Source organism: Sphaeramia orbicularis, chromosome 19 (assembly GCF_902148855.1).
Source record: "Sphaeramia orbicularis chromosome 19, fSphaOr1.1, whole genome shotgun sequence".
In the NCBI taxonomy this organism is placed as follows: domain Eukaryota; kingdom Metazoa; phylum Chordata; class Actinopteri; order Kurtiformes; family Apogonidae; genus Sphaeramia; species Sphaeramia orbicularis.
In genome coordinates, this window is record NC_043975.1 from 25,003,843 (window position 1) to 25,021,350 (window position 17,508).

The following is a 17,508-nucleotide window of genomic DNA, read 5'->3' on the forward strand; positions in this document are numbered from 1 at the left end:
ACAGTTACAGATAAGTAAGTAACGAAATACCAGAACAGCCAGATGTAAACATTACAGGCAGACGGGTGGAGACAGGAAATAACCATACATCCTATTTTCTACTCAGTTTGGTTCTGTGATGATGTGGGATTGAACACAGATCATAGATGTCTCCATCCTCTCCTCCCTGACTGTAGTCTTACCCTAATTTACACCCGTTCACCTGCTGCTGTAAACCTGTGTTATACCTGCTCTCTCTTAACTCTGTGTCTGAGGTTTATTAAAAATGTCCTCAGTCGTCCACACTTATGAGCATCATAGATCATTTCGGCACATTTATCTCAAATTCACTTGTAGTCCTGCTGCCAGCCTCATCAGTCTCCATGGCGATAGTGTCCCGATCTTCACGTGCACCTTGTCGCTAGTTGTACATCCCTGTGATTGGTCCTGATGAGATTTAGGACCAATTAGAAAAGTTTGCAGATTATTCATTTGAGTTTGGCCAGTTAATGACAGATTTTCCTTTGAGATCTACTAATAAGGATGTATTTATTCTGCAGTTTTATGATGTAGCTGAAGTTAAATTATGAAAGCACTCTCGGTAAACATAACAACATTTGGACTTTAACCTGTCAAACAGATGACATTCTTTAGAGTTGTCTTAAAACCCATCATTAATATCACAGCACTATCATAATAATGACTTTATACGAGGTATTGTATGTAGTTTGCTTTTGTTGTCTGTAGAGTCCAACCTTTCCTAACCTTTTCCTAGTTTAATCTATTTTTTTCATAATTTTTTAAATTAGTTGTATTACTGTTATTTAGCCTAATAGTTAATTATCGTTAATTAGTTATTGATGTATTTTCTTTCTTTTTCTTTTTTTCATAGAATTGTTTTTATATCACTGTATTTCTTACCTTTGAACCCCTTTGTGTAAACTTGCTTTGGAAGGGTTTCAAATTAAAAGTAAAGACTGAAATCTTTAAAATAAGCTTCATTAGTCCCACAACACAAATTCCAACTATGAATTATAAACAAAATCTATATCATAATACTGGAAGGTCTCAGAACATCTGTGTGTATGAGATATTTTTAACTGGCCAATTTGGTACCTACAATTGAGGAATAGTCACATATCCACATTAAATATCTCAGCAAGTGGTTCAGTTGGTAGAGTGGGGCATCCAATGACCAAAGGGTCAGTGGTTTGAATCCTACTGTCCACATGTCGAAGTCTTTAGGCAAGACACTGAACCCTAAAATGACTGTGTGTGTGTGAACCAGTGAATGTGAGGCTTTGTAAAGCAATTTGGGCACCATGAAAAGCGCTATAAGTACCGACCATTTACCAAGTTGATAGGACCAATATTTCGGGACATATTAGTAATTTTGGAATACAGTAGCCTTACAATCACGTTGCGTTGCCCATGACGATTGACTGGAAGTGTACTACCACATCCCATGATGGGAAAAGAAGGTAAAAACAGGAATGATGCATCTACTAACTATATCTGTATGAAAATGACCCCTGGTTCCCCACGGGTCAACATGCTAGTATACTATAACGATCCAAAATAAGATGCTGTAGTATTGGATTACTGTTTCTAATGCGTTCATGCAGTTTCTAAGTAAAACTTAGATGTAGTTTCCATTCTTAAGTAAAACTTTTTTCCAACATTATGCATGTCTTATGAAAGTGTCTCTCAGTCAAAGGTCAGGTTTTGGGTCCAAATGCCATTATTCCATTTAACTATGACATTTGAGCTGGCTATAGGCTGCTGCAGTACTAATGGAGGATCGAGGCAGGGTAGATGTAAGGTGGATACCATTACAGCAGTCTACCCACATGAAATCAGCTGTACCGTTAATGGACATTTATCTTTTTTATGGACTGTCTGGGCCCGCCACACCCCAGCTCCCTTGTGTTAGCATATGATCTAATCTGCCTGACTACTGCTGCAGGTCAGGAGTCTGCAGCCATTGTTATGTGTTAAAATATAAGGGTGTATTACGTAGTTGAATGTAGCCTTATCGAGTTTACGTCCATTTACGGCGTACTGTGTCAGATATGTGGATCCAGTATTGGGTAAAAATAACAATGTGATGAAGACCTCACATACTAACAGATGTTATTACTCTTAAAGGTTCACTGTGTAAGATTAGGAGGATTAAGTTGCAGAAATGGAATTCTGTATTCCTAATTATGTCTTCAATAGTTAATAATCACAAAAAATAAGCCTTGTTGAGTTTATTTTAGATGTATAGAGGGAGTGAGTTGCCTTGATCATGAGTTGAGTGTAATATGTTGCAAAGAAGCTCAGAAAAGACTTCCTCTTGTCATTTTTTTTTTCTGTTTTATGGTGGGTGTCATCCGGCATCAGTGTGCATTACTGTCATCTGTGTTTGAGTGTGAGCTAGAGTTATATCCTTGACTAAACAACCCAGAGCAGATAAAAGAAACACTAGCTGTAAAGAGGGATTTTGGTGTTTTAGTGTCCACTGCAGGAGGAGGCTTCAACTTTGCATATAAAAAGTATAAATATAAAATGACCTATAGCACATCCTCAGTCACTTCATACCCAATATCACAATATAACACATTTTCTTAAATATTAGTGAACAGTTTATCATCAAATGGTCATGTTTTTTTGTTTTTTAAATATATACTTTAACCTGTTTTTTTTTTTTTTCGCTGATTTTTAGCTAACACCATTAAAAGAAAAAATAAAAAAATTTATATGCATCTCAAATATGGATATGTAAAATACAAAAACATAAATAGACAATTCTTTTCAGCTAAAACGTTAAGTAAAATAGACCTAAAATGTGAATTACAATAGAACTGTTTGAATAATTGAAGCTGGCAAATATTAATACAGCTGTAACATAATTAGAGGTCTATAAAATACCAAATGTAAACACTATAAACTGGGGCAGTAAAATGACACTCTCAATATGTAAAAATAAAATATAACAAGTAAACATAACACTGCCTCCATGTGTGTTGAACAATGCAAGGCGGTGTCCAAATGATGAGGAATATTGCTGTAAAGGGTGTTGTTTGCCTCACCATAAATAAGAGCATAATGTGAAGCATTGCCAAACACAAACATGCCTTTTATAATAAATGTTGTCTTTTTCCATCGTGCTCTCATACACTTTAACTGAAACTTTTGAAGTTTCTATGTTTTGGGTAAAGCTTTGATTCAGGCTCGTTTTCATTTTCAAAATATCAGATTGTTCAAAGACAGAGGGTAAGAGGTAGATTGCAGCCTTAAAGGGGTCATATTTTGCTAAACCCACTTTTATTAGTCTTTGGTACATTTATTTGTGTATTTGGACCCTAATAGTTCAAAAAGTTTGAATTTGGACCCTCCAGGTGCTGCAAAGTTATCTTTATATTAATGCCAGCAAAAATCAAGTAGATTTCTACAACCCCTTTTAATTCCTGTTTAATTTGTTGCGTCTATAACTAGTTACGTCACGACATTTGCACATATAAGGTTAAGACTTCTGATGAACATTTCTCTGAGTACGACGTAATTGTTTGTCAGAAGATATGTCCAAACTTGGAGCCGATTTCCTAAAATGTTCAGCTGTTGGTTGAACAGGACAGAGCAGCACAGCCAACAACCTGGAGGGGGTGGGGCGTGAAGTGGCTCATGTGCATTTAAAGGACCAGCGCTCAAAACAACCTTTCTGGTGTCATTACTCAGAAATAGGGTTGAAGATGGACCTGTGGAGTTGAATTAATGAGGAATTCAGACTGAAGCATAGCATTTACAGTTTATGTAGACCACAGGGAAATGTTTAAAATGTATAATTCCATTAAAAAAAAGAAGCAAAATCACTCCTTTAATGCCCTTTGAGTGTCCTAAAACGTACATGGAGACTGAAGTTAACCAAACAGGCTTATCTGCATGACTTTTTTTTCATCATTGTGTCAGATGTGTTATCCAAAGTTGTCTCTGCTATCTCAAAAATGTGATGTGTAAGAGAGAAGAAGCCAGACAGACCCAGGATACAGGACTGAACCGTGGAGTCAAGTCTATATATCTGCGGTTTACATAAGGCAAGTCTCTGTTCTCCTTGAAGATGGTCTAGATCTGGGATTCTTTTGCACTTTTTATGATTTTTTCCCAGGTGAAAGCAGTTATTGCTGTGAGGAAGTTCACACACACACACACACTGTATATCTAGTACCTGTCATCATGATTTCTCAGAGATGGCGATCAAGAACTGCATTTACGTCACATTTGAGGAGTTCACCTGACCTGACTTTTGAATGTACTCTGTATGGACAAATACATGGGGGCACATCATACCTATAGGACTTCCTATTCCTGTTAATTAAACATATTATCTTGATCTAAAAAAAAAAAAGCTCATATCAGTTGTCAATAATTATCAAAAAATGGCCAAATTAATATATATATTTTTAAGTCTACTTGCTCACATTTCATCTTGAGTGAAACTGGAATAAACTGGACAGTTAATTGTTATTTAAAATGATTTTTTCTGATCAGAGTGTGATAAATATTTCAGAAATCTAGAGAAATAAAACATTTAAAACTATTCTAATGGTAAAAATTGGGCAAAATTTACTATAACTTTAAAGCATTTTGTAAGCGTATATGAGAATGAAAACAAATAACCCTAAAGATGAAATTAAAAAAATGCTTACAATATAAAATTATGTTGTGACATTTGACATTAGCATTTTGTAGCCCACCCCCCGTTAGAAATGAAACACCAGAATTCAACCAATAGATCTGTTTATACAGTGTATTTGGTTTTTACAGTCATTGTGTATTTCTTTTCTTCTAAGACCTGTTTATACACTGATAATAGACACATCCATTCCACCCCAAGTAACTTCAAAGCTAAAAATGATGCATGAAATATGAATCCAAATCCTGAGTGTATTTTAAAGGTCAAGGATTAGAACTTCATTGTCAATTTAACAATAAAATGAGAAACAATTTAGCAGCATCTTCCTTCACAATAAAAAATACGAATAAAAATATCGTCCAAATCCAATAAAAACTGATTTGAATGTACATGTTCATGAACTGACACTGACGTAAACGTTTCTTTGCATGCATTCACAGCATACTTGACTTATTCAGCCTGGCGGGGATGATCTGAGGTGACGAGGATCTGCCATCTCTGATTGTCTTGGTGACAATAGGATGGCTACACTTGTTCACACTGCGATCAGCATGTGTGAGTGTGTCCTGCTCTTTGAGATAAGACCTTACTGTCAGCAGGTGAACTGGTGTTTTAACATGATAAGGAAAAGCAGGGAGGCATATTGGTCACAGACATTTTACAGAGTGGGTATATAAGGAATCCTAAAGATGAATAAAAGTAGAAACCATTGACTACTCATCATATCCAGTCTTGATTACTTTTAAACTTGCATGAAAGATGTTAGTAAGGTAGATGTGTTTCTTGTATTTTTAGTTTTCTTGATTTAACTGTGTTGCTTGGCAGTTTAGAAATAACTCAATCCACCTCCTTAGCATGAAGAGTATGTTAATATGATAATGTATTACTGTTCTATGCAGTTAATCTGTGCAAGACAGTAGAGTCTTGTGTTTATGATGTCCATTATCTTTAGCATTTACAAGAACAAAAAACAGTCTCTAATTAGTACATTATATATTGTTGACGTACTTAAGTTACAGTATTTCTGCTACTTATTACTCCTATGTCCCTAGTCACGAGGAAACATCATGTCGAGAGAACCTAATTGTAAATAATTTAATTTACCTCCTATTCACTTAGAATAATTGTGTGGAACATGATGCACAAGCAGATCAATAAAAGAGTAAATGAGCGGAATATCAATTATGTAATCATCCAAACAAAAAATAAAAACGTTTTAATGATGCTGCAGATGGATTGGAACGGAACCACAGGGGCAGAGTGATTCCACACAGTATCTAACTGTCACATCCCGACTGCATTATGCTCATATTCTCATGCTGATAATCTCACCCACTTGGTCCTCTGTGCAGCATGAAACATGTTAAAGATAGCGTCCAGAAGCTGTTTGATCCGGGCTCAGTGCATGCATTTTACATTTGTTTTACTGAAATAAAATGGCAAGTGTCCCTAATATCACATTACTTTATTAATCCCAGGAGGAAATTATGGAATGTATTATTATATAACGTAATGATTACAATTTGTTTTTTGTTCTTGTAAATGCTAAATATAATGGACGTCATATGGCAGGTGATTTCCAGTTTAATTAGATGTAGAACACAAATGATTCTGGATGTGAGGATCATTAGAAATGGTATATCAGTTGTGTTCACAGAAAAAAATATACCTGTAGAGAATTTCTTAGAAGAGATTTGTTTTAAAAGAGCATATTGCAAAAGTAGTTTACCTAGCTAATCCAGCCCTGGCATAATTGTAAAAGATCAGATATTTTTAAATAATACAAAAAAGTAAACATATTATGACAAAAATGTTATAGTAATGAACAAGAAAGTCAAAGTGAGGGAGACTACATTGTCATTCATTGTCGTTTAACTGTGACTTATTACATTTACAGATAAAGCACCCTCAGATCATTTAAAGCTTGAACCTTTCAATTTTTTTTCTTTTAACTGAAAAACACATAACACCATACCACATCATACACTTGCCTCCAAACAAAACTCCTCCTCTTGTTTTTTTACTTCAGACTATGTGATACTGCCTCCATGTGGTCAAAATGGAAACTACATCCAAAATAGAAACATACTTCCAAAACACACGGATGCACTCGTACACATGGAAACCCACATGTACAGCCACTATGTTTTGTATCTAACTCTAACTACAGATTTTCACACATTCTGCAAAAGCTCCTATTTATTAATATGTACCTGACCTGCAATCTGTGCAACTTAAATCAAAGTCAGCTTTATTGTCAGTGTTTGCCATATGTGCATCACATACAGAAAACTGAAAGTACAAGACTCTAAGGCCCCAAGGTGCAAAGTAAACATCGTAGAAAAAAAAAGAAAAATTGATTGGAATGGAATATTGCTATAACCCATGAATACTAAACACTACACTATATATATATATATATATATATATATATATATATATATATATATATATATATATATATATATATATATTTATAAACATAGACAGGGGGTTGAGGAGACCATAAATAGATGATAAAGGTGCTACAGTGAAGTTAAACAGATGAGGTATTGGTAATAGAAGTTATTGATTTAAAATTACTAGGGCTGTGTATTGGCAAGAATCTGGCAATACGATACAAATCACAATACTAGGATCACAATACGATATATCACGATATATCACGATACTGTTAAAAAAGCTATTTTTTGTATTGGTTTTGTTTCTTTTTTAAAAGATTATTTCCTGGAAGAATTGAATTACTATAGAAATATGCACAAATATTAAACACATTTTTATTTAATCCCAACAGGATCTAATGCTATATCACAAAATGTTCCTGTGTTCAAACTGAAATTCTGTTTTACAGACATTACAGTTTAAGATTCTGTTCAAATGTTCATATTCTATTAGTTCAGAACTAATATCAGAACATTATTTTAGTTCAATCCCAACAAAGGAACTAACATTATTTAATAAAACAGTGTTAAATAATAATAATAAATGAAATATAAACAAAAAAGAAAAACAAAAAAGTAAAATGAACCTCCACAATATCTGCATTTGAATAAATACCTAAAAATATTGATACAGTAATTTTTAATATCGATACAGTATTGCGAAATGAAATATCGCGATATATTGCAGAACCGATATTTTCTTACAGCCCTAAAAATTACATATGCAATATGTGCAATATGTAATATAGTGGAAAGTGGCTGGAACAGTCCCTGAGATCAGTGTGTGTGTGATGGTGGTGGTGGTGGGGGGGGGCAGTTTAGTGTGGATATCCTTATGAGGAGGGGTGGGGGTGGGGGTCACAGTCCAGGGTTTGAGTGTGTGAGGGGTAGAGGGGGGGCGCAGAACAGGGAGGGAGTTCAGCTTCCTACAGCCTGATGGATGAACCTGTCCTTCAGTCTGCTAGACCAGGTCTGGAGGCTCTGCAGTCTCCTCCCTGATGGCAGCAGACTGCAGAAGCTGTGAGACCTGTGGGAGGGGTCACTTGCGATGTGGAGGGAAGGGAGAGAAAGCCCTTGCATTCATAATACTGTGGGGATAAAATCCTGCATCAGTCTTCCCTTCCATGTTCTACATTAAGATGTGTCCAAGAAACATACATCAACTTCAGTAAAGTTAAAAAAAAAAAAAAAAAAAGTGTTATTTTACCACTAGAAGGAGCCAAACACCACAGGATTGTAAGACAAAGTTTTGCTCCCATATTCACATTAAGCCTTACATTAAAAAAACCCATCATAAATGGATTACTTATACCTTGAATTTTAATTACATAGAATCTGCAAGAATGTTGTTATGATGTTCAGGTTTGATTAAAAAACAGTTTTTGTGGCTGTTATGCTTTCATGTCAGATAAAATAGAACATGATATTGTGTGATGGTAGATGTTATATAACCTGAAAAACACACTGGCAGATTAATTAAGGATGAATCTAATTATTAATCGTTTATTTACTGATATCAGACAGTTACTTATAAATTATAAAAGGATCATCTGTGAAGGTATAGAACTGCTGCAGTATGAAACTTTTACATTTGAGATTTTTATTATTTTATTTTGGGAACTATAAGTTCTCAGCCTTCTCTGTTCACTCGTCATGTTTTGTGGGAGATGGACATGGATGATAAATACATCAGTATACTGAAGTTCCATTACCTTTTATACAATGGTGTTAGTTCATGGGCGACTGACCTGGAACATAAATGCCATATTCACACTAATGCAGATATTTTTCTAGATGGATATTTTTCGGTCCACATGACCTTCATTTTACAAAACTGTGTACTCTGTGGATATAATGGATGCAGGTGATGCAGAAGTTACAAACTTAAATGGCCTCAAGCTAGTGTGGGTTTGGGTTATTGAAGTTTATTCTTAATATTATATAGATTTTGCCACAGTACTTGTACATTTTCATTCAGGCCCACCTCCCAGATGGGACTGTGCTGACCTCAGTCAACCACAGGTAATCCATTCACTGGGATGATCTATAGTTAATGTTTGGTACATGCTCATTACACAGAACAACAGATAGGCTTGAGTTGGGAAATAATTTTTTAAAGGCAACCTAAAGCACCACTACATGTGGACAAGAAGCACATATGTAGCACAAGTATCTCTCAGAGAATTAGTTTAATTAATCTTTACATATGAGTTACATGGACATCTTGTAGGATTCTTTTATAGTGATGCACAGGTAGCAATCAGAGCTTCAAGTCCAGCCTGATGTTACTTTACATATAACAGAATGATACCAGTCTCTTTCACACAATAAGGCAGTGTTTTTCAACCTTGGGGTCACAATCCCATGTGAGGTCGCCTGGAATTCAAATAGGGTCGCCTGAAATTTCTAGTAATTAATAAAAAAATAAATAAAATTACTAATAAAAAATAGTTTTTAATGATTCAATATAAATTTCATTGTAATTAAAACACCACACACTTTTCCTAATAAAAATCAAATTAAAATAAAATGCAGGATATAATATCTGAGAGGGCATATCTTGACTGACCTGATCATGTGACCGCGTGCGTTATTACGTTTCAACCTGCCTGGGCACAGTCGCAGTCAGAAAACCGGCGCAAACAGAGAATGGAAAGATTTCTTCACCTGCTTGGCCCCGCTAAGACATCTCCAAGAGAAACTGAGAAGCAGACACCAAAAAGGTGCATTGTATACATTATATAGTCTAAAGGTCATCTAAAATTAAGGTTTATTTGCAACATAATATAAGAAAATATTACATGATCAAAAACAAATTAATTTGAGCAAAAAATGTCTACGTTTTGAATGTCTGGGGTCACCAGAAATTTATGATTTTAAAATGGGGTCACAAGCCAAAAAGGTTGGGAACCACTGCAGTAAGGCATTAATTTAACCCTAGTACTGGATCAGGTTTAGAGGTCTAGAGTCAGTATTGGAACTGAAAAAGCTGAATTGATGCGTGCTTATTCTCTTAAGGTGACAGTATGGGGAAGCAGAGGCGGACCTTCCATCCTGACTATGTAACAAAAGGAAACCTTCAATCTAACTCTAACCTATAATGCTATAAATCTACACTTTTTCTGCAATTCACCATATTTACCATTAGGTTATAAAAAACATATTGATACTTACCTCCGCCTGCAAAGCATAGGGTCAAATGAGTGCAAGCCTGCTCACCTGGTTTTATAGAAGTTTAGTGTTGAGTATACATTTTTTTTTATCCAAAGGGGAGGCAGTGGTGTTGTTTTTGGTTTAGTTTGTTTGTTTGTTAACACTCTAGCAGTACAACTATTGGTTGAATTCATACCAAATTGGGTTTATAGATTACCAGTGACCCAGAATAGATGTGATTACATTTTGAGAACAGTAGGTCAAAGTTAAAATTTTTTATGAATTTTTAAAATCTTTTTTCTTCTCCCATTTACTTATAATGGGCGACATTTCAAATGCTTATAAAAACATCAATTTTGTTTCAATTTACTTCAAACGTGGCACATATATAGAGGCAATTGATATGCTGACGTCACCACATGTATAGACATGATGACATCAGCTGGATCGATGCCAAAATAAGCTACAATATGTGCGAGGGGTGGGGTTTATTGCGCCTGTCACCACTTATTTTTGCATTAGTATCTATGCTTTGACTTCAGCAGAGAACCTGTAAGATGTAAAACACAGTTTTATAGAGCTGCAACCAATTAATCGACTAGGTGCTTGAAGTCAATGCAAAAAGTCCCGATTTGATTAATTGACTTGAATTGATTGAAGGGAGATATTCTATTGTAGTTTTCCTGAATTGAAGCTTCTTTGTGCGTCACAATAGGCGTCCGTGTGAAACACAACAGTGGAACCAATGTTTAACAGAAGAGAAATGAAGGAAACAAAGCTTTGATTCAGGAGAACTGTGGTTGAATGATTTTTTTGGATCACTTCGAGTCGATTAATTGGTTGCAGCTCTACAGCTTTGTACTTTTACAGAATGAGTAGTGTTGATGTCATTCAGAGACAATGGATTAAAGTCATTAAATGCCACTGTTGCTGCTTGGAACTTTACCCTGGTCTATGTTCTTAAAGCCACCTCCAGTCAAACTGACATGTGCATGTAAACAGATCCAGATAACACTCAGCTAGCATCAACCTCAGTCACTTTTCCTGTCAAACCTTATTCTTCTTACTCTTGCTTTCCACATCCTGTGTGATTCCTTTTTTCTCCTTCTATTGTATTTGCACTGCATATCTCTGCTGCGTTAGGGACACTGGATTTGTGCATGTAAAAGTATCAGATGTGTGATCTGTGTGTGATGGATCTGAAGTGTGCATCCATAGGTTTGGTCGTCATGGTTTTACAGCTTTAATTAGTAAGATTTGCATGTTAAGGTACAGATGTACTGTGTTGTTGTCAGTGAACTCCATTTCTCACAGCTACAGTGTGCAACTTTAGCTACCATTAGGAAATGAGTTTACAACTGTCAACAAATGACCGTAATAAAAACTTCATGCGAACACTCAGGCGTGCATGAGTCTTACATTGAACAGGTGGAGGTGACTTGGATGTCCATTACTGACCCACATATAAATCCTGTGTCACTACCTCTCTTCATCTCACGTTTCTTTGTCAGGCTGCTTTTACATTTCTGAACTGTGTAACATCTGAAATCACCTGCCGTTAATCCCAGTCTTAGGACATATGAAGGCTTTTAAGAGCTGGTACATCTAATTCATAAGCCTCGGTTACAGATGGAGATAATGAAGGATTAGTCCAATAAATCCTGTCTGAAGTCAGAAGATGATCTATTATGCTGTAATAAAGGCTTTTTTAGCTTTAGAAGTACAGTTAGTTGGAATTATCTGTTTTACAGGAGATCCACTCTAAATACTTTCCACTCTGTCGCTGTTTTGACATTTAATTAAATCAGTGGAGTTCACTCAAATATGGTGAATGACTGCTGAGCTGGAGCTGCGTTTTGTAGATGAGGCACTTCACATTTGAGATATAAAGGGATAACTGAAAAATTCTGTGAAATTTGTGTTGACTGTCATTGCCTATGCTGTTAAATTTATCCCCTCACTATAGTTTAATAATACTTTAATGATGCACATACACTAATGAAGAAGAAGAACCATTATTAGCATTTAATATTAAATATATAAAGTGAATTATATTTGGCATGTTACCTGATGTTGATAAAAACTCAATATGGCTATGACTTTGAAAGTATTCAAGTATACAAATGTCATATGAGGTATGGCTTGAGTCACAGGTGTCAAACATGTGGCCCGGGGACTAAATCTGGCCCGCCAAAGGTTCCATTCTGGCCCGCAGGATGAAAGAGCAAAAATTAACCTGAACAGTCAAGGTTGTTACAGTCATTTTGTTTCAGGTTCCACACACAGACCAATGTGATCTCAAGTAAAAAATAACACAATAACCCATAAATAATGACAACTACAAATTTTCTTTGTGAAAAATTATGTGGAAAAAAATTCAAGTGAAAAAAATAACATTACACTGTGAAACTATTTACATTTACAAAACTATTCTTTCACAACAAAATGCAAATAAATACATAAATAAAAACAAAGATGAACAACCCAAAATGTGCAATTTTAACAGTATTCTGCCTGTTACTAAATGTTTTGTGCATTTATGGATCCACTGTGATCTGTAGTTGTGTTAATAATAAGAGATGGAATATTGTAGAAATTGTTCAAATTTTAGTTCCAAACTCCAAAATTTTAGCAATATTCTGCCTGTTACCAAATGTTTATGTAACATTGTGTGTAATGTACATGTATAAATAATAAGTCGAGGTATGATTTTGTTAAAATTGCAAATTTTTCAAATGAAATTTCTGTTTTTTCAGGTTATTCGTATCTTTTTGTAAAATGTAAATATTTTCATAATTTAATTGGGGGTTTTTTGTACTAAAGCAAAAAGAAAAACTTGGATTTGTCATAATTTATAGGTTATTAAGTCATTATTTAACTGGTCTGGCCCGCTTGAGATCAAATTGGGCTAAATATGGCCCCTGAACCAAAATGAGTTTGACACCCCTGGCTTAAGTGTACAAAACCCATTACTAGCCTATAATATTCAGCAACAGTAAAACACAAAGTTAAAATAACCTGCTATGATGATAGTTGTTGTTGAACTCTCATTGAAATGAGGTGATGCCATTGAAAGAGCACCAGGTAAATGATGGAAAACATGAAATAAAGATTAAATATGTCATTTCTCTTAGTTTCACCCAATTATTTTGATTCAGGAGAATAGAGACACTTCTCATGATTATGTAAAATATTCATAATTATTACAAATAATTGTAATATAGACATTATGTATGTTTTTATTGTATAGAAATGCTACATTATTGATGTAGCAGTGCCTGTTTTCAACTTCTTTTTAATGCTTTCATGCATACTGGTCACTTCAGTGGACAGTTTTTCTACAGCTGTTCTCTTCATGGATTTAGTTGTTTTAGTTCCATATCAGCCAACACAGTGGACACTTATGCACCATCCCATACACTAACATTCATACCATTACTATAACTTCGCTGTTCTTCATAAACTTGATCTGCAGTAACATGTTTGAGTCTAAATCAATCACTTGTTATTGTTAATAGACTGTAATTAACCTTTTTTTTTAAACAATATGCCAAAAAAAAAAACCTTTTTATCTCCATGAAGTGAGTAATGACTACAATTAGAGTATATTAAAATGTGATAAAACATCAGATTAGCTACATTAAAAATATTTTCATTTCATAGTTTTCACACAGTATATCAGTAAATACGTTTCTTTGCTTCAAAAATTAAATGCATGGTGTCCAGCTGAGTGGACATTTTTGCAACTCCATGAAAAATAGGTTCATAAAAAATATTCCAATCACATTGTTTTTTTTTAATGCCTAGAGGAATAAAAACACCCAGGAAAAAAACAATCTTGATTAAGGCTGTCATAATTCATGCATGAAAGGGTTAAGATTTTACCATCCTGGATTTTACCATAGTGATTTTTTCTCAGTCTCCAACAAAGGAGCCAAACAAAGGAATACAACATCGTTATTAGTATCAGCTATGCGCCAGGTTATTTTAAATGTCAGCATCCAAATCTGTGAAATCTGTGGTCCCTGAACAGTTAGAAGTTTGAATAGTGATTATTTTCATTGATGATTGATCAGCTGATTACTTTGATTAAGTGATGAATCTTTTCAGCTGTAGATTGTCGAGAAATGGTTAAAAAAAAAAAAAAAGGTTTCTGAAAGCCCAAGGTGATTGTCAAAATGTCGTCAAATGCCTGATTCAGCCCACAGCCCAAGGATCATCAGTTAACTGTCACAGAGGAGGAGGAAACCAGAAAATATTCACATTTAAGAAGCTGTAGTCATGGATCAGAAAATCCCTTATTAAATAGTAAATAATAGTCGACAACAAGGCAAATAATTAGTTATTGTTGGAATAATTGTTGGAGGTCTAATGAAATTAAAACCGTTACTATAGTGTTTGAAGGCAGAAGGTAGTAGCATTTAAAGTATTCATTTTTTTTTGTTTGTATTAATTATCAGAGGAAAACTTCTAGAGCTAAAGATTTGGCTGAACATATACAAAGAGTACATATACTGCTTGATCACATTCCATGCAATGTCACTCGTAAACCCATCCTTGCTCAATCAAATACAAGACTTTTGACTATTGTCACCTCTTCAAAAAAATCCTAAAAACTAATTTATTTTTGGAGCTTCAGACAGATGAAACTAGAGGTAATGCTCATATCTGTACGTTGCTTTTTGTCTTCATTTTGACATCATCTCCACTCCTCTCCTCCTCTTTGTTATTGTCGATCGTGGGTAGGACCCCATCTTTCCATTTAGCCAATTACTGCTTTCTCTCATCCCAGATAGCCAATAGTAAGCCCAGACTGCTGTCACATGCCCGTGTCACAGGATGGAGTCCAAACCCCTCTCCTGTGTTGTTAATATTCAAAGGCTGCAGTCTACCGACATGAGCTCATCCCAAATACAACATGAGACATGAAAATATGAGGAGAAGCAAGCATAAATATAGCATCTGAATATACACATTTACTGTGAGCTGTATGTTATGGTGTTTTTGATATAAATAAACAGCATAAATATTATAATAGCATTTTTTGGGTCAACATTTATTTTAAGGAGGAAAAAGGGCATAATTTTAAGCTTCTCATTAACATATAGATGATGTGTACCATTGTTTGGGAGTAGCTAAATGCACCAAATTCTTGAGGAGACTCTCCCATAACTGAAGAAATCAGTTTGTCGTTAATTATATATTAGCACTTAAATAATTGATTGTTTAATGCACAGCAGCATGCATGTGCATGTATTGTAATTCAGGGGAACATACCAGTGGTTCTTGATATATAATATTTTTTACTTGCAGCAGTGTATGGGTGCTGTGTACAGTGCATCCATTCTGCTTCATTAACATTTTAGTCCAGAAAGACAAAAAATAAAAATGCATGCACAAATTTTATCTCACAAGTACTTCCCACATGTTAGTAATCAAGGGGATATGCATGATTTATTACACAAAAATGCTTGCAAAATCCTTACAAAAACAGTTATTTCTTAATTATATCCATGGAAATACTGGAAGACAGCATGTAGTACTCATGGTGCCAGGTGGGATGGGAATTAAAAATAGCCCTGGTCACACAAAAACAGAAGAAAAATCTGGTTTTGGTTTTCAGGTTTTACAGTATGTCATAGCAAAGCCCTGAGAAAGGGAGACAAAATAATGATGGTGGAGTGACAGAAGTTTTCTATAGGAGCATCATGGCTGTACACTTGTGCTCACTGTGCTGTGCTGCACGTTGAGTGTGTAAGTCATTATATGCACAAGTATCATCCTCTTTGTAAACTATGGTGCTCTTCCTCTCTCTTTGTCTCTCAGGCATAGCCAGCTGGTGGTAAGCAGAGGTATTCATCCATCCATACTCCCTCTTGCTTTTTTTGCTGTCCCAGCTGCTCCCTCTCTCTCTTGTCTTCTTACCTCTCTCTGTCTCAGTAGCCCCCACCCCTTTTTCTCACCCCCTCTCTCCCTCCCTCCCTCCTCCTCCTCCTCTCTCAGCCTCCTTTCCTCTGTCATTTCCCTCCTGTTCATATGTCCCGGTGAGACATCGCAGATATAGTGTGTGTGTGTGTGTGTGTCTGTGGGTGTATGTAGAGGATGGCTCAGAGCTCAGGTGCAAGCGAAGGGTTCACAGAACCAGTCAAACAGGCATCAGGACTGGTCTATTTTCCCAGACGACAGAGCACTTTTCTGGTCTAGGGGCTGGAGCTTGAGCCCCTTCTTGGACTTCAAACCCTGGAGCTCTATTAGTCTTCTTTTTTATATACATTCTTTCTTAGGAGAACATTTTTAATGACTATGGATCTTGCGAATGCTTGCAAGTTCAAAGCAACGTAAAGGAAATTCTGTGTTTTTGTATCTCATGATTGGTAATTATTTTGCACTCTGAGCTGTGAGCAGTGAAAGGAGCAGCTCTCAGAGGTGGATCTTGAGGAAGTTAAATCAGAGAAGCATGTCCTGCCTCACTCCTGCCCCAAGCTGGACCTTTGCATCTACTGTGAGTGGATAGCTACCAAGGGAGACGAAACAAGGGAGGGATCCTGAAGAAAGGAGAGGACCATCCTGATTACTCAGTCTCCAACACACCTGTGAGTGCCCCTTCTCTGACAAAGGCACTGCAGAGGACAGGAGGAATAAAAAGATAATTAGCAGCAGAGAAAATCAAAAGGCTAAGAGAAGACTTGGGGTCCACGCTTCATTCCTCCATTCATCCCTCTGTTCCTCCTTGTGTCCCGTTCCCACCTGTGAGGATTAATTGGACTGGAGCAGCATGGCGCATGCCGCCTCGCAGCTGAAGAAGAAGGCGGACGAGAACCTCAATGCTGCGGAGGAAGAGAAGGAGAAGAAGAAGGCGAGGAAGCGTGTCCGCGAAGTGAAGAAAAAGGTAGACAATGATGTGGAGGAAGAGGGGAAAGTAATGGAGGATTGAGAGGACAGGGCTGACTCAGGAGGGAGAAAGGGGGCTGAGACGCTCCGCTCCGGTAGCTGAGTCTAGGAGGTTTTCTTTTGTCATGATGCAGCCCCCCTCACACACACACACACACACACACACACACACACACACATACATGCATGTATATACACATGCAGCTGGGTTGAGGAGGGTCCCACTGGGAATTCTTAGGGGGCTGGAAAGTGAAAAGACAGAAAGATAGATGAGCTCAGAGCAATGAAATGAAAAAAAAAAAAAAAGATAACAGGATTCAGCTATAGAGGACAGATTGGTATTTTTGGCAGGAGTGTAGCTAATAATAT

At 36.1% G+C, this 17,508-nt stretch overlaps 1 protein-coding gene across 30 annotated transcripts in view; it reads left to right on the forward strand.

Moving 5' to 3' along the window:
- Positions 1-17,508, forward strand: part of LOC115439715 (ankyrin-3-like) — a 157,397-nt gene that overhangs the window by 20,694 nt on the left and 119,195 nt on the right. For 10 of the 30 annotated variants that reach the window (XM_030163659.1, XM_030163667.1, XM_030163658.1 and 7 more), the window contains exon 1: positions 16,301-17,137. The exons of 1 other annotated variant lie outside the window; for it this stretch is intronic. In XM_030163659.1, coding sequence (XP_030019519.1) covers positions 17,024-17,137 — 114 coding nt within the window. In that variant the 5' untranslated portion in view covers positions 16,301-17,023. Of the gene's footprint in view, positions 1-16,297; positions 17,138-17,508 lie in introns of those variants that run through there. 19 more of the 30 variants (XM_030121367.1, XM_030121368.1, XM_030163663.1 and 16 more) reach the window with 6 other exon arrangements.